General features: G+C 40.6%; 1 protein-coding gene across 1 annotated transcript in view; it reads left to right on the forward strand.

Annotated features, from left to right (window-relative positions):
* Nucleotides 1–17,550, forward strand: part of PTPRQ (protein tyrosine phosphatase receptor type Q) — a 134,135-nt gene that overhangs the window by 69,730 nt on the left and 46,855 nt on the right. Inside the window, exons 34-36 of the mRNA XM_056846991.1 lie at nucleotides 7,020–7,346; nucleotides 11,253–11,374; nucleotides 16,997–17,183. Coding sequence (XP_056702969.1) covers nucleotides 7,020–7,346; nucleotides 11,253–11,374; nucleotides 16,997–17,183 — 636 coding nt within the window. The remainder of the gene's footprint in view (nucleotides 1–7,019; nucleotides 7,347–11,252; nucleotides 11,375–16,996; nucleotides 17,184–17,550) is intronic.

Here is a 17,550-nt window from a genome sequence, read left to right on the forward strand (position 1 = left end):
AAAGCATTTATTTTTGACACCATAGTAAAATAAAATTAGGTGCACTGACTCATTTCAAAGTCTCTGAACAATGGTCTTTTAAGGATTACTTGATTGTTTTATGTTGGGTTTATCACAATTTAATTCAATTGCTCATGAAGAACAGATTTATTACATTATTAGGGTACAGAATGTAATTTAATTGCATTAGTGAAGCACTTATAGCAGGGGTCTCCAACCATTTGTATCCTGTGGGCTCCTTTGGAATTCTGACACAAGGTGGTGGGTTCAACCACAAAATGGCTGCCACAGGAGGTGGAGCCAATCACAAAATGTCAGTGAGTGAGGTTATGCATAATTCAGATAGTAACTCTTCAGCATTTCAGACAGCTTCACAGGATATATTTTAAAAAGAATATATTGTAAAATATTTTCATGCAGTGAATGTTCTTGTGCAGAAGTAGAAGCTGCTGCTGAAGCGCTTTAAAAAAAATCTGCACAGCCAGATCCCTAAGGGCCAATTAGAAGCCATGCTGGCTTCTAAAAAAAAACCTGTCCCCCTTTCTAAAAACACTTGGCAGGCATTAAAAGGTGTCAGTGGGCACAGGCACTATGTTGGAGACCCCTGGCTTATAGCTTAAAAAATGGTAAAGGTCCCCTGTGCAAGCACCGGGTCATTCCTGACCCATGGGGTGACGTCACATCCCGACGTTTCCTAGGCAGACTTTGTTTACGGGGTGGTTTGCCAGTGCCTTCCCCAGTCATCTTCCCTTTACCCCCAGCAAGCTGGGTACTCATTTTACCGACCTCAGAAAGATGGAAGGCTGAGTCAACCTTGAGCTGGCTACCTGAAACCAACTTCTGTTGGGATCGAACTCAGGTCATGAGCAGAGCTTTGGACTGCAGTACTGCAGCTTACCACTCTGCGCCACGGGGCTCTTACTTATGGCATAGTAGAGTGTATTTCAATCAAAATATAAATTTTGATTAATCTTGCAACCAACAAAGAAGAAATAAACTAAACACCTGTGCATTAAATGTTTTCCACTTTTAGAACTGAATAGAGTTGTTGTCCTTACTGGATGTGGACAGCAACAAGCAGGTGAGGGAAAAGGACATAGGTATAGGAACCACCTAGATTCTTGAACTACAAGAATGCATGAACTCCTATTCAGCTTAGCAATTTGGCCATTCCTATTCCGTTTCAGCTGTCAGACTCCTTAAAGGTAGAGAAAATTGGGGTATAAAAACCAACTGTTCTTCTTCTGGGGCTGGGGCTCAGTGGTAGAGCATCTGCTTGGCATGCAGAAGGTCCCAAGTTCAATCCCCAGTACTTAAAGGGACTAGGCAAGTAGGTGATATGAAAGAACCCTGCCTGAGACCCTGGAGAGCCGCTGCCAGTCTGAGTAGACAATACTGACTTGGATGGACCAAGGGTCTGATTCAGTATAAGGCAGCTTCATGTGTTCATGTGTATATTGCAACCTCTAATAAGTGCTGTGAAATTTACTGCCCGAAGAATGCCCTGTAAGGGCTACAACAGTGTGGTGGACAGGATGCACAGCTACTGTAGAAGGAGCACTTACAAGGATTGGCTAAGTTTGCCTCTTGTTTAAAATAATTCTGAAAGTGATAGCTATTATTAACCCGGGAAATGGGGTTTTCCCTGTTTTGAATGGGGTTGCACTCCCCTATGGAGCAGCTTGGTAGCTTGGTGGTGCTGTTGGACCTGAGCCTCCTGTTGGATAAGCAGGTGGCAGTGGTGCCTTTCAGCAGCTTCAGTTTGTGAGCCAACTGTGGACCTTCCTGGGCAGACAAGATCTTGCCACTGTGGTGCATGTCCTGGTAACATCTAGATTAGATTACGGCAGCATGCTCTACTTTGGGCTGCCCTTGAAGACTGTCTGTAAGCTACAGTTGGTACAGAATGCTGCGGCCAGAGTGCTTATTGTGGGTTGTAGGGACCATATCACTCCGTTCTTGTTCCACCTACACTGGCTTCCAATTTGCTTCTAGGCTCAATTCATTGTGCTGGTATTGACCTTTAGAGCCCTGTATGGTGTGGGACCAACATACCTTCTTCCTTCTCCCATATGAACCTACCTGTGCACTTTGATCATCCTCAAAGGTCCTGCTTCAGTTGTCCCCGCCGTCTGAGGCTAGATGGGTGGCAACTCAAGAAAGGGCCCTTCTCTGTCATGGCACCAAATCGTTGAACCTCCCTCCCCAGGGAGATTCGTCTGTCTCCTCTATCTTTTGCCAGCAGCTGAAGACTTGTTTGTTTGGCCTTCCTTCTAGTTTCTTTTAAATGTTTTTAAATTTAATTTTATATTTTAACTGTATTTTAAATTGTTTAAATGTCTTTTAAGTTCCCCACCTTGTGGACCCTAATTGGGTGGAAAGGAGGCATAAAATGTTTTAAAATCAATCAATCAATTAATCAATTAAGGCAGACTAAAACTTGCAGTTTTTCTATGAAGAACTTTTATAAATAGCTTTTGAAGAGATAGTGTGTGAATTATAGTTACATTCTTGTGAGAAGAATGTTTCTGGACAGCTGGCCTTTTACTCAGTCTGCAAGTGTTTATGCATATCAAACGATTAATGGATATGAACTTTTGTTATCTTAAAGGTTAGTATAACAATGATCATTGAGTCATGATAGCTGAGTCATGTTTGCAAAATTCGAGAACCTGCGGGATTGTGCTGGGAACCACTGAAACTAACACCATTTGAGCTTAGAAAAAGATGAGGGTTTCTGGTCATTCTTGAACAATGTATATTTGATTGCATGCACTATAGTTATTTCAATCCTATTTGTATCAGTAACCTAATAGCATGTCTGTCTTGAAGTCATCTAGTCTGACATATATAGTTTATCAAAGATGTAATACCGCCAAATGTCAATATACATTTTATTTATAACATTTGTATCCTGTCTTTATAAAAAAACCTTCAAATTAACATATTATTACAATAAAATAAAAAATAATAAAATAAAAGATCAATAAAAAAGCAATGAAAAAAACAGCAGCAGTAATAATAATCCACCAAAGGATAAAGCACAGACTCCATTTTATCTGCAGATTCATACAAATATGTCAAATTTACAAAACAGTGTAGATGCCAAGTGAATACAATTCCATGTGTTGATATACCACTTATAATTTACATGGCTAAAAACAACCATATTGTATGTCTGCCTCAACCAGAAAGATTTATAGAAGTGAGATTAACATTCTTTCTTCTAATTTGATGTAGGGGGAAAAACCAAAAAGAGAATATAATGCTGGCCCATTCATGATTCTAGAAAGCAGAAAGGATTTTTTTTTTAGTACTTCACATGCAAGAATGCATTTAAATCATTTTAAAAGATACTTTAAACCAGATAGCTAACAAAATGGATTTTAAAAATGAATGTAATGCTGTCATATAAAATATCACCCAAATGTGGATTTATCAAAGGATGGGTTAAGCTGGGGTCTTTGGGCATTAATAATTGAAACTTTACAGGTTTGTGCATCTCAATTTAAGCTAAATCTCATAGAATACTTAAATACTGTCTAGTTTTAGTATTTCATTCCTTTAATTTCCTTGTTACCATATGTGGTCGGAAGATACACGTGTCATAAAGCCTCACTCTTGCCCCCTCCCACCTCCTATGGCAGAGCTGACCAAGACGGTATGGTTTATGTTCTTAAACAAACAAACCCAAAATATAAAAAATTCTTTTTACAGCTCCTCAGGTTTGGTTATCTTAGTCTTCAATAGAAATCTACTATCACCAATAGACAGCAGAAGTATGGGGGGGGGGGTGAGAGATGAAGACGAGGGTAATTCCCCCTCCCCTTCTCCTGTTTTGATCAGCTGGTGCTGTCCCTAGCTGAATCTGGTTTGCATGGAGAAGTGGCTGAGCTGCATGAGTGAGCTTCTAAGCTTCAATCTATGCTCAAGATCATTAAGGGAATAGATCTTTAATAAATAAGTATGAACCTTCATAAAACACAAATAATTTGCAGCAATCAAAAGTCAGATCAGTGGAAGCAGAACACTAGGCAAAAGAACTGAAAGATGTTAAGCTAGCTAATTCTGTAGTTACAAATGAAAAACATTACTTCCCCACTAATGGTTTCATGACTGGAAATCTTGGCAGGGCTTGCATTAGTTATCTGTGCCTTGATAGAGAATGGTCCAGACTGACCATTTTATCAGTTATCCAGGAATTTGATCTTTGCTAGACTAATCAAATTTGGGATAGGCAATCTCAGAGTTTTCCACCAAGCCTGCTCATGGCCATATCTCCTCCTCAGAAGAGGAAAAATAACTGGTTTTTATACCATGCCTTTTCTCTACCTTTAAGGGTCTCAAAACAGCTTACAATCGCCTTCCCTTCCCCTCCCCACAACAGTCACCTTGGGAGGTAGGTGGGCCTGAGAGAGTTCGGAAAGAACTGTTGCTATCCCAAGGTCACCCAGCCGGCTTCATGTGTAGGAGTGGGGAAACAAATCCGGTTCACCAGATTAGAGTCTGCCACTCTTAACCACTCCTTTTACGGTGCAAGGACAATAAATTAATACTTAGCCATCTTAGCACTTTTGACAGTTGAGCCAAATGGTAGAATATGGGAAAATGAGCCCCAGATTCTATTCCACTCCCAGCCCATCTGTAACCATAAACTTGTATCTATCTCCTCCTGGATGAACTTTAGGATTTTTATTGCCCCCATCTCTCAAACAAGCCTGTATTGTTCTTAGGCACATTTCATCCTCTCACTATAGTAATAATAAAGGATCTATGACTAAGTGACTAAGCTTGTAAGGAATACTGACATCTGGAGAAAATGAAAAGAAAAACAGAGCTTATTTTGGATATTCATCTTAGTTGAGGAATGCACAAACCTCAAGTAATCAAGATAATGTGTGTGTGTGTGTGTGTTGACAAAATAATGTGTGTTGACAAGTCACAGCCAACTTATGGTGACCCCAGCAAGGGGCTTTCAAGGCAGTTGAGAAGCAGAGGTGGTTTGCCACTGCCTTCCTCTTCAGAGTCTTCCCTGGTGGTCTCCCTTACAAGTTCCAACCTTGCTTAGCTTCTGATATCTGATGGGATTGAGCCATACCATGCTGCCTTCCATCCTGAAAAAAATATTCAGCAGTGAATATCACTGCTCAGTACCAGAACCTAAATAAAGTGTCAGTTATTTCAGGCACTCAAACATTTATACAAGTAATTCTGTTCATGAAGGAAGGCAGAATGCTAAACGCAGGGAGAGAAAGCTTGCAAGACAGTCCAGTTTATACATCAAGGCAGGGTTCCAAGAATCTGTGTAGCAAATAATCCCAAATGAAGAATGAAAGGTCATACATTGTCATCATCCAATGGAAGCCTAAGCAACTCCACAAACCCAGGTGGTCTGGAGTCAACAAAATGTGGGGCAGGTTATGGTCTCTATTTTATAAGCAGCAGAGTATGAAAAAGAAATACATGATTTACTTTTCAGACTTAGAAAGACAGGAGGGAGCAGTTCAGGTAAGTACTCTGAGTGGTTAAAGGGAAGGTTACTAAAGGGTCCTGAGGACATTCCATGTAAAGTATGATAAGGACCGTTCCAGGTGGGGAGGTGTGTGTGTTTGGAGGCCAGGCTTAGTCTAACCGAGAGGTGAGGTTTGGTGGGCATTCAAACCGCTCAGATTTTCTACAGTGAAACAGAGGCATGTCTTGTGCAAATATGGACTTGGAGCCAATGTTTAGGTGATAAAAATACTTTTGGTGACAAGTTCTGCTAGTGGCTAAAGGCACACTGATTAATTACTGAGGATTGTTGATTAATGGACTGAATGTACAGTGCTGGATATGGTGATACTTCCTTCAGTTATCTCCCCAGGTCATCTGTTCTATTCCAGTTAGCATATCTGAATGAGGTGCAGTCCTTCTTCTGCTGCTGGCTGCCTTTTGTTTCTGTTATGGCCAGAAATCTGTTTAATTGCTTGATAAAAAAAAACATAAAGGGAAACTGGTCCCAGCACCAAGGAGTATGTGACCAAATTGTAGGTATCTTGGCAACATCCCTATTTACTAATAAAATGTTCAGGAAACATTTAATAGAATGAGGGACTAAGTCAACACAGGGACATTTGTATATGGGTGAACATAAGAACATAAGAAAAGCCATGCTGGATCAGACCAAGGCCCATCAAGTCCAGCAGTCTGTTCACACAGTGGCCAATCAGGTGCCTCCAGGAAGCCCACAAACAAGACGACTGCAGCAGCATTATCCTGCCTGTGTTCCACAACACCTAATATAATAGGAATGCTCCTCTGATCTTGGAGAGAATAGGTTTGCATCATGACTACAAATCCACAGAGGAATATGCAAGCAGATTTGCTTAGTTCATCACAATGTATGTGGAATGTTCTTGAAAGTGAGAGAACTTTGAGAGACCAGAGCTCCTGCATCCATAAGAAATGCATGAGCTATTGCATCCATAAGATTATAAGCTGCCTTGAACCAATTTTGAGGCAACAGCAGCATATACATATTTTATACAAGTAAATGCTTGGTTTCCAGAAATTTGACTGGGTAGATATTTCAAAAATATGTCTAAGAGTTTGGGATTTCAAAGGGGAAGGAAATCCCAGTTAGTACAAGCATTAAAAGATGGTGTATCTGTGATCAAAAACTGTGCTAAATATTACCTTCTCCCTTCCAATGTCTGTTCCTGAGTATAGCGACAACAATAATACAGGTCATAGAAAAGTTCAATATTATATTGTTCATTACAATGCCTACTTTTTTTACTTATTTGCCTTGGTATGATGTTGGTGATTATTCTTATGTCAGTAATTAAGGAAAGTATCTATTATTTATGCCTGTGTATTTCATCATCAAAATATGAAGCATTTATTACTACTTATAAACAATTCATTCTACAGCCTTTGTAAATTGTACATTTAGCGTAATTTTTTTTCAACTAACACAGAATGCTTCTCATTGTAAAGTGAGGTACATAAAATTAAAATTTTGTTTTAATTTTGTTTAGTTCCTAGTGCTCCCAGAGATATTGCATTTTCAAATGTACAGTCAACCAGTGTGACCTTGAGATGGAGAATGCCAGTTACTATCTTTGGCTACTTTCTAAACTACAAGATTACTTTGCAGTTACAATCTATCCATTGCAGCAATTGGGAAGCTGCTGAATGTATTGAACATGAGAAGGATCAATATTCATATCATAGTGGTGCTTTTACAGAAGAAACTGTGCATGATCTAAAAAAATTCAGATGGTACAGATTTAGAGTTTCTGCTAGCACAAATGCAGGTTATGGCAGCCCTTCACCTTGGATTTCTACCCAAACTCTACCTGGCTGTAAGTAAGAATAACTATTATACTTGTGAGTTTTATGTGAGCAACTATTATACTTGTGAGCAACTCACACCCATGAACTTGGTCATACAATTATCTTGTGCCTATCAAAAGGTGTCCTGAGGTATCCAGAGTTTAAATGTTAAAAGTATACTGTGATAGCCATGAAAGACGAAGAGTATCTTAGAACAGTACTATTGCAGTGCATATTAGCTTTTTGTGTCTGTTTCCTGAGACTACTACAGTTTACACAGAAAGAGACTTTAGGAAAAGAAAATAGAAAGTCATATTTAAAATGTACAAAATATGCTGCTGATACTAATGAGTCTTTCCCTCATATACTGGTGGCAAAATATGGTCTAAGGTTTTTAAAAAGATGACGCTTTCAAAGCAAAAAGTATAGAATCTCTTTTCAGTTCCCTAAGTTAACATAACTGTGGATTCAAAGCTTTTAAAACCAGACAGGCCATTTATGGATGGCTGTTTCCTCACGGTCACCCTGCCAACTACTTTGGGGCTTTGCTTTGATTATGCATGCATTTTCCGACCATCAGAGGGTGCCTCGCTCTCCCCACACATTTCTACTCATTTTGCCCGTGTTTTCTGGATTTGTGTTTATCCAGCATCCAGAAAATGCAGGGAAAATGCATGGAAACATGTGGGGAGAGCGAGGCGACCTCTGACAGTTGGAAAATGCAAGCATAATCAAAGCAAAGTCCTGAAGTAGTCAGCGGGATGACTACGAGGCAACAGCCATCCATAAACGGCCTTAATGTTCTTTATTTGTGCAGGAAACTCTACTGATGATTAGCAGTCCTGGGAGTGATTTTTCACTTGGCCAATCTTAGCAGCTGCTTGTTGGGATAATTTTAGAAAAACAGCTGCTGAATCTAGATTTTTTTTTCATATTGTGGAAATTGTTTAATATAAACAACTGAAAACGTATTCCATGTTTCCCTTCATGGAAAACTGCAATAATTTAAAGACTCGGTGGTTCTGCCTTCCAAATTTTCAGTGGAAGAGTTGCCTAGGAATATCAAGGCAATAGTCACTCCAAAAATGACTCTTAGGACCAGAATTTCCATCTTGTTACCCACTGTTGTTTAGTCTAGGGATTTGATAAAAAGGTTTTAAAGTATCCATGCACTGGCAACATATATCTTGAGAAGCTGCCACAACAATTCTCCAAACTCTTTTTGGGTACTGAGGGTTTTATGGGTTATCATCTGAAAGACAAATCAGAGGAAAATGTAGGTGTTCGTCTAGAGCATTCATATCCATTATGGATTATAGCCCTCTTAGTGTTATAATGAACTAGTCACTGTGGAAATTAGCTCACTCATGACATGGTTCTGACAATTTACATGTATATTGGAACTGACTCCTTTCCATTTTAAAAACAGTAATTCTGGGAAGATTCATAAAAATGAATTTTTAAAAACTTTACACAATCATACCTACAGGAACTCCAATATTATCTTTTGAACCGTTCAATCCTAAACAGAATTAAACTATTCTAAACCCATTTAACTGGCTTTGTAGGGTGTACCTTTTGTAGGGTGTACCTTTGCTTAGGATGCCCTGGAAGTGTGTCACCAATGCTGTTTCTGCTCCCACATTTAGACAGAACACACAGACAGTTTTATAGATTGTTCTCTTAAGGTCTGTCTTTCCTCCAACTCTGTGATTCTATTATTCTAATTCCTCATTCTCTTCTTGTTCCTGCATATATGTGTTGCCTGTATAATAAGGGACAAAATACATCAAACCAAAAGAAGAACTGCAGCATGGGAGCAGGTTCTGAAGTGTAAGAATCCAAAATCATCTCAGATCTGTTTGCTCTGTTCTACCTGTTGCCCCAGGGTATTTGGGGGGGGGGAGTGTGAGTTGTCCCTGTCTGACATTGGTGTGATCAGTGGATTTCCACTGGACCATCCTGTGAGAAATGACTAACCTTGACTTTAACTGCTTCTCTTCCCTCTAGTTTCTTTATGATAATCACCAAATAATGTTTGCTGCAGAGTTGCTTCTGATGGATTAAAGAGAAAAGGGACAATACTGGACTGCCTCTAGAAATCCCCTAATTTCTCATAGAAGTTGTCCTAATGAAACTTTTAAGTTTACTTCACCTCAGTCATTTTACCTGTAAAACATTAGAGGCACTAGACACCTACTTAAGTTGTTTTTTTTTTAATTGCCAGGCTTGACATCCCCCCCCCCCCGTAGTAAACAGGCAAACATGAATTTACTTTAAAAGACTTAGGTAATAATAGCTCTATCTTTAAAAGCCTTCTGCCAGTACAAGCCCAAGTTAAATGAACAGACCTTGGGTCAGAAGATGTATCTGAGCATCAGAGAGTCAGCCTTGGTTTTTGATGCCCTGCTTTGTAAGATGATAAGCTAGCCAGACGTATCTTCTTGCTAACCAACTTAACTGCTGCTTTAGCATCAGGACACAGATGGATGGGAAAAAATGACCCTGACCTCCAGAAGACCCACATTCCTGTGCAAGCATAGAAGCATGATAATCAGGAAATGATGGTTATTAGTTACAGAAAATGCATTATTGTGAAAACCAGGAGAAAAGTGCTCATGAGAGGAAGTGATTGGATTATAGGGGGAACGAGTGAATAAGACTAGGTCATTCCTACTGAGTAAATTGCTGTGATTTATAAGAAAAAGGGTATAGTGATATCTTACCCCATTAGTGGCTAGACTCATTTCGTAAACAGTCTTAAATCAGTATGTGACAGTTACCATTGGCACAAGTTTGTTTATGTAAGATGTTTGTTGTAAAGCCTTTATACTAAAGCTAACACATCTGCAGTTTCCAGTCATGTTTTAGTTTATACCAATTATTTGATGTAAATTTTATTTCCTGGTGAACATTCTTCAGTTACGATGAAAGCCAGTGAAGGAATGTCAAGGCACTTTTGAAGAAGGGTTTGAAATATATTAATATCCTGATCCTAAACCAATTCATATGAGAAGTATATGCTTACTCATTGAGCCTGTGTCAGCTGTAGTTTTCACTCAGTTCGTGTAGGTTTGCAGTGATGTTGCCACAGGTTGTGGTGGCCGTATGCATGCTGGCTACCATGGGCTGAGCTCAACCCATATTGACTCTTGGGCATCTTCTGGTCACTAGGTGTGGGGGGGAGGTAGTTGTGAATTTCCTGCATTGTGCAGGGGGTTGGACTTGATGACCCTGGTGGTCCCTTCCAACTCTATGATTCTATGACTCTTTCAACTTGACTGCCTGTGCCCAAACCCAGCAGTTGCCGTTGGTGTCCAAAAGCTTCTACCAACAAAGAAAAAATGTGTCCTTTGTCTACTCTTTAAGGATAGTAGTCTTTGTTGCCTCAAAAAACAACTTGCCTCTACAGTACTTGTTTTCCGAGCAATTATTCCCAGTTTAGATGCTATGCAAATAGTCATCAATGTATAATCAATATGAGTAATATCTAGTTTTGGGGAAACATCCTTTAAATTTGTTCTTATTATTAAATCTGTGCACAAATACCTGTACATGGTAGGTGTTCCTTTTACATAAAATAATCTGGTCACTATTATAATTGGTTTAAATGTTAAGTAGAACCCAGTTTTGCTATCTTATAAAGTACTGAGGAATACCTCAGGGCCATATTATTATATTTTAGGCACCAAAGAATATTTTTACAGTCACAGTTCCTATGTTTCTGTCATGGTTACAGTTAAAATCAATATATTAAACAATATATGTTTCTATAGATGAGTCATCTGGACTTATGCTTAGGGTATTATATCAAAGCTGTTCATTAATGGGGAACAAGATAATTTGGATTGACTTTTATTATTGATTGCTTTGAATGAAGTGAGTTGATGAAATAGATCTATTGATCTACATATAATTTCACTTTGTTTTTGTAGCTCCAGATGCTCCTCCAGAAAATGTGTTTGTACTTGTTACATCTCCTTACAGTATTAATATTAGCTGGTGTGAACCTGTCATCATTACTGGACCAACATTCTATCTCATTGATATTACTTCAGTAAGTCACTTCTGCTCTATATATTCTTCAATGAAACAAATCAAAATAAGGGCTAGAAATCATCTCATGCCTTGAAAACCTTTCCTCTGAATTCTAGTGTAGAAGCAGACTGGTCGATTCTCAACAGTGAGAGAAATTTTACAATTGGCCAAAAGAAGGAATTGCCAGGTGATGAGAGAAGGTGGTGTGAGGTCACAGCACAAGAGGGCAGAGGGAACTTACATCAAGAGGAGAAATCTCTATCTATATTCTGTGTTATTTCATAACATCCTTAGCTGAAGCTTAACTATACCAGCACCATTTCAACCCTTGTAAACTTCATAGATTGTCTGAAAATATCCAGTTATCTTGGAAGGTACCACACAAAAGTTTTTTTGTAATTATCTGATGACTGTTGCAGCTTACTTTGCTGAAAGGTATGTGTTTTAAAAATACTTTAGTACTGTATACTATTATTTTATTTTGATGATCTGAATTTTCATTTTGGGTTAAGGCAGTGGTCGGCAAACTCATTAGTCAAAAGAGCCAAATATCAACAGTACAACGATTGAGATTTCTTTTGAGAGCCAAATTTCTTAAACTTAAACTATATAGGTAGGTACACTGTTTATTAACTTAATAAACTTTAATTAAAGTTTTAAGTCTTAATTAAACCATAGGTACACTGAATAAAACTTGATATCTGTTGTGGGGAGAGGAAGGGAAGGTGATTGTATGCTGGTTTGGTTTTCCTTAAAAGGTAGAGAAAGTCAGCATATAAAAACCAACTCGTCTTCTTCTTTTGTTCACCTGAAATTTATACTCTCCAGTCTTTACTTCCTGATATGAGTGGACCGCTTGTGCTTACTAAGCAGGGTGGAAAAGGCAATTTGTGCATGATCAAAGGCATCGTTTTCTTATTTTCTCATTTAATATTCCTGGACATTTTCTGGGCCTAAGTCCTTGTGAGCCTTATTGGCAACGGACTAATTAACAAATCCCATTTGCACCTGACAGAGTTGCCAACTGGTCAGAATTTTACCAGTCCAGCCAGGAAGGTCCTTGTTTTGTGTACTCTGCTATATATAGAGTCGGAGACCCTGAATACGTAGATCTGTGGCTCAGGGGTAGAGCATCTGCTCTGCAGGCACAAAGTCTTGGGTTCAATTTCCTGCTCCTCTTTTAAAAGCAATAGGTGAGGGGAAGCCAGCATGGTGTAGTAGTGGGTAAGAGCAGTGGTTTGAAGCACTCCTCCACATGAGTAGCAGAGGCTGATCTAGTGAACTGGATTTGTTTCCCCACCCCTACACACGGAGCCAGCTGGGTGACCTTGGGCAAGCCACAGCTCTCTCAGCCCCACCTACCTCACAGGGTGTCTATTGCAGGGAAGGGACGGTGATTGTAAGCCGGTTTGATTCATCCTTAAGTGGCAGAGAAAGTCGGCATATAAAAACCAATTCTTCCCTTCCATTCACCTCCTTTATGCACCCTTTAAAGTGGGGCCCAATCCACACACACACTCAACCTTTGTGCCCAAGCGAACAGGAGCTACGCTCACACGTGCTAATTGCGCCAGAGGAAGCCCGGCCGCAACGAGCTCTCCCCCGCTCCCCGGGCAGAGGCGGGCAGTGACCCCCCTCACCTCTGCCCCTCTCCCACCGCCCCTGAGACTATTTCGCATGCATAACGGTGCTTCCAGGAGGACAATGCGAGGGGGGGAGAGACGGAGACACCCTCACAAAAGGCGGCCCAGCATGGCCTTTCTTGGTGGCCCGGAGCCCCATGCGCCCCCTGCCCCCGATTCCCGCATGCCGCCACCGCCGCTTCTGGCATGGGAGCCAAGAGGGAAGGAGCAGCCGGGAGCAGCCCCCCTCCCCAAGCAGCGCGGCCGTGAGAGCAGCGATCGGCCCCAGCTCGGTGGGGCTGGGCGTGTCGCCGGAGCGCCGGCTCTGCTTCGCCACCTGCCCCCGACGACCCCGGCCCGGCCCCTGCTAGGCACAGCGCCCAGGTGCAGTGGAGAGCCGCCAGCGCCGGGCCGGCCCCACTCACCCTCGCCCAGACCTCCCTCCACCCCGTTTCCCGGCTGGACGCTGCGGCGTGGCCCGGGCTCGAGGAACGGCCTCCCTGGAGCGAGGGGGGCAGCTCCCCACCAGCACGCCCTTGGCACGTAGGCGAGGGGGGGCGGCCGCCAGCACCTTTGGCAGGCACGGAAGGCGCTGCCTCGCTACCGCCGGGGAGGGAAGGCCGGAACCGGCTGGCAAGCACCTTGGAGTGCCGCCACTGCTGCAGTGAGGGTGTGTTCTTGAGCCCCCACCCCCTCGGTGCTGGTGTGGGGGGGATGGAGATTGGCGGCAGGAGGAGGAGGAAGTGGAGGCGGCGGAGAATAGAGGGCCAATGGAGCCCTGAAAGGCTGCGGGAGCTGCGGCGGCGGGGGCTCCGTCCTTTCCCCCCCTCCACCGCACCCCACCTCAACCCCGGGCCGGGCGGGTAACTTGCAGGTGGAGTAGACGCCCAGCTTCTCGAGCTTCTTGGCGCAGGGCACGGAGCGGAGCTGCGCCTTCTTGTCCGAGATGCGAGCCGAGCTGGGGGCCTCTTCCTCCACTGTGCGAGCCGCACTCAAGGGGCCAAAGAGCTGCATGCGGCTCGCGAGCCGCGGTTTGCCGACCACTGGGTTAAGGTACTTTTCATCCTTTGGGGTAAAGTGGTGCTGAAATATAATAAACCAGTGCGCTAATACTGGGCAACTCGGTCAACTGCGCAGTTAAACCAGTTTGCTCCCACTGATTTCAACTGTGTTAATTAGAACAAAAAAAATTAAATCTACTGGTTTAAGAGCTTTAGGGTTTTTGAGAAGTGTACTTTAAGAAAATACAACCTTCAGTTCATTTTTCCATTATTTGGTTTTCTATTTAAGAATGGCTTCTTGTTCATCATTGTCTTATATATGATCAGTAGCTACAGGTGTGAAGTCTATATAGACAGGCCCACCACTGCTTGAAGCTCAATAAAACTATAAGTCTGACCGTAGTGAAAATCCTGGAATAAAATGTTGTAGCTCTCTAGGGAAGCTGTATGCTACTGCTTCAGATTCCACAAACAAGCAGTATTTTACAGCAATCCTTTCCTAATATTTCAGCGAATGTGAATATTGTCAGAGATACATTTTTTAAACAAATCGAACATGGTAATTTTAAAATGAATGTTTGGAGATATATGTGGATATCTTTTATGTTAACTTTCCTTCACAAGTCAATTATTCATAAAAAACCTGATCTAGCCAACATTGTCTCATTTTATTCCAATGCAAAATGCATTTTAGTTCTTAGTAATATTTATAATTATAATATTTAGTAATATTTATAATTCTTGCAGCAGTTTTCAGTACATAACTATTATCTTTATTTACATCTGCTCACTGCAAATCTGTTTTTAGGCTATGGGGTGATGGCTTTCCTAAGGCCACCCAACATGTTTTGTGACTGAGCAAGGATTTAAAATTCCCTTGACTTAACATAGCACACCATTAGTATCCTATTGATCAGTGTATATTTTTTGACCTTATTTTTGCCTATTAATAGATATGGATGGTGAATGCACTAGCCTTAACTGTAACCCCCAGGGGAAATAAGTTACCAGTTTATACCACTCTGTCTGTCGTACTCACATTGCACTAATAGTACATTAGTACTTGTGAAAAAAGGTGCTATTTAGAAAGAGGAGAAAGAAAAGCTTATCGTTGCTAATGTGAAAGAGCTGTCATTAACGTTTATCTTGTACATATTATTGAGTAGTGATGTATTTTTTAAAAAACTTTGTCTCTTGATCTCTGCCCCAGGAAATGGGTATCTGTTTAGTACATCAGATACTTTAGTTAAGGTTAACTCTCAGTGGGGTTACTAAGGCACATCTGTCAAAGAAAATATATGCTTGAACGATCTTAGCAACTGCATTTATGACACAGTTGACCTATAGAGAATGCTACTGTAGAGATTCATAATTGCTTTCTAATTCCTATATTAGAATGTGGAGGATAGCTTTGTGGAAGGGATTTTATATATGATTATATTTACTATATTTGTTGGATAACCTATATCTCTACTGCCACTTAATTCTTGAGGATTGTTTGTGCCTTCTGGTGTGATAGCTGTGGCATGAGAAGCTGGAGGCAGGCCCATGTTTGTTAGGTTATTTATTTATCTAATCAAATTTCTACCCTGCCCTCCCTGGCAAAAGCCAGGCTCAGAGTGGCTCACACGACAATGTAGTACACAATAAGACAAAATAAAAACATTTTAAAACAACAATTGAAACCAGCCCTATGAAATCAATGACAACCTGTGTCTGATGGCGCCCTTGACTGCAACGTATGGCTACACCAGAGAATGGAACCCCATAGGATGGTATAGGCAGGGCAGGGAGGCCAGCATTTATAATTGTAGTTATCCCATTTAGTAGAAAAGAGCAAGAGTCCAGTAGCACCTTAAAGACTAACAAAACTTCTGGCAGGGTATGAGCTTTTGTGAGCTATAGCTCACTTCTTCAGATACAAAAGCTCATACCCCGCCAGAAATTTTGTTAGTCTTTAAGGTGCTACTGGACTCTTGCTCTTTTCTACTGCTATTGATAGACTAACACGGCTACCCATTGTGATTTATCCCATGTAGAAAAGGAAGAAAGAACAAAGAAATTAGAACTCTGTGGAAAGAACTTTCTGACAGTATCTGCATTCAAAAGGCAATCTAGTCCCTTGTTGCAGAACCTGCTCCTAGCTGTGGTGCTGGATCTTGCTAGGGCAGATCCAAGTGCAGTGTGGAAATACTCTCACAGTTTTTTGAATTAGGAAAGTCAAGGCCCCGTAGTTCTCCACCAGAGGAAGCTGGCTTTATTTATACACATATTAGTTTGAACCACAGAACCAAGCTTGTGTTGAGTCTCCTACCATGGTTTTACTTTTGTTGGCCGAATGCATAATGTGGCTGTACAACTTTGTCTTCTTAGGACATTGTCACTTGTACAGTAGTAAACAATGTTCCCAAAGTACAGCCATTTACCACATAGCCAGTTGGTTTTGCTAACCCCAGAAATATATGCATGTTGCCTTTGGGATATTTTTTTACCTCAAGTCCATTAATGTATTGGGGCAAAAAAAAAAATGTCCCATGAGAAAACAGTGATGCAAGAAACAATTTTAATCAATCAATCAGTCAGTCTGTCTGTCTGTCTGTCTAAATGTTTGTATTATTATTTAAATAAATAAATGCCAATAAATAATGCCAATAAATTTAAAAATTGTGCTCTGGAAAGATAACCTGGAGAATATTTACCTTACCACAAAGAGACATATTTCTGAGGTATAAAATACTCCATTATGCAAAAACGTTTGAAGTTATTTTTAGAGTTTTAGAGGTTTTCCTTTAAAATGCATTAACAATTTTTAGTTGTCTAATATTGTACATTCCAAACAGTTTTTGCTTTTTTCAAATGTGTAAAAAAAAGTTTCATAAAGGACTCATGTTGGTGTGAATCATTCAATATGCAAAAAGGGAGAGGTAAATCTATACAAAAGAAAGGAGAGAGGGGCCTTTTTCCAATCTGTTAAATATTGCTTTTCAGTTCATTATATAACCTCTCTGCTTTGTACAGGTTGATACTGATGAATATAAAGCTTCATATGTCAAAGCAGATGATGAAAGCAAAATGCTTGAGGTTTCAGATTTAAAAGCATTTACACGCTATTCGGTAGTGGTCACTGCTTTTACAGGAGATATACATGCTGCACACATAGAAGGCAAGTCAAGCACTTCAGTCATTGTTTCCACTTTTGAAGCAGGTAAGTCCATGTAGTTTCACTATTGTTTTTCTGCTCTTCATTTCTGTTCAGAAAAGGAAATATGAAACCGATATTTTATTAAGCATTTTAATTCAGTGTTAAGGAAAATAAGATATGAGCTGGTATCCTTATTTATATTAGCTATAACAATCCAAGAATTAGAGCTTTCCAAACCCAATGAATCAAGAGACTTTTAATTCACTCCAGTTTGCTGCTCCTTTTTTCCAGAATGGCAATTTTTTTTCCTGTTAAGTCACATCTGACATATGGCAGCCCCTGGTGGGGTTTTCAAGGCACAAGACATTCAGAGGTGGTTTGCCATTGTCTGTCTCTGTGTCACAACCCTGATATTCCTTGGAGGTCTCCC

This window comes from Euleptes europaea, chromosome 3 (assembly GCF_029931775.1).
Source record: "Euleptes europaea isolate rEulEur1 chromosome 3, rEulEur1.hap1, whole genome shotgun sequence".
Classification (NCBI taxonomy): Eukaryota; Metazoa; Chordata; class Lepidosauria; order Squamata; family Sphaerodactylidae; genus Euleptes; species Euleptes europaea.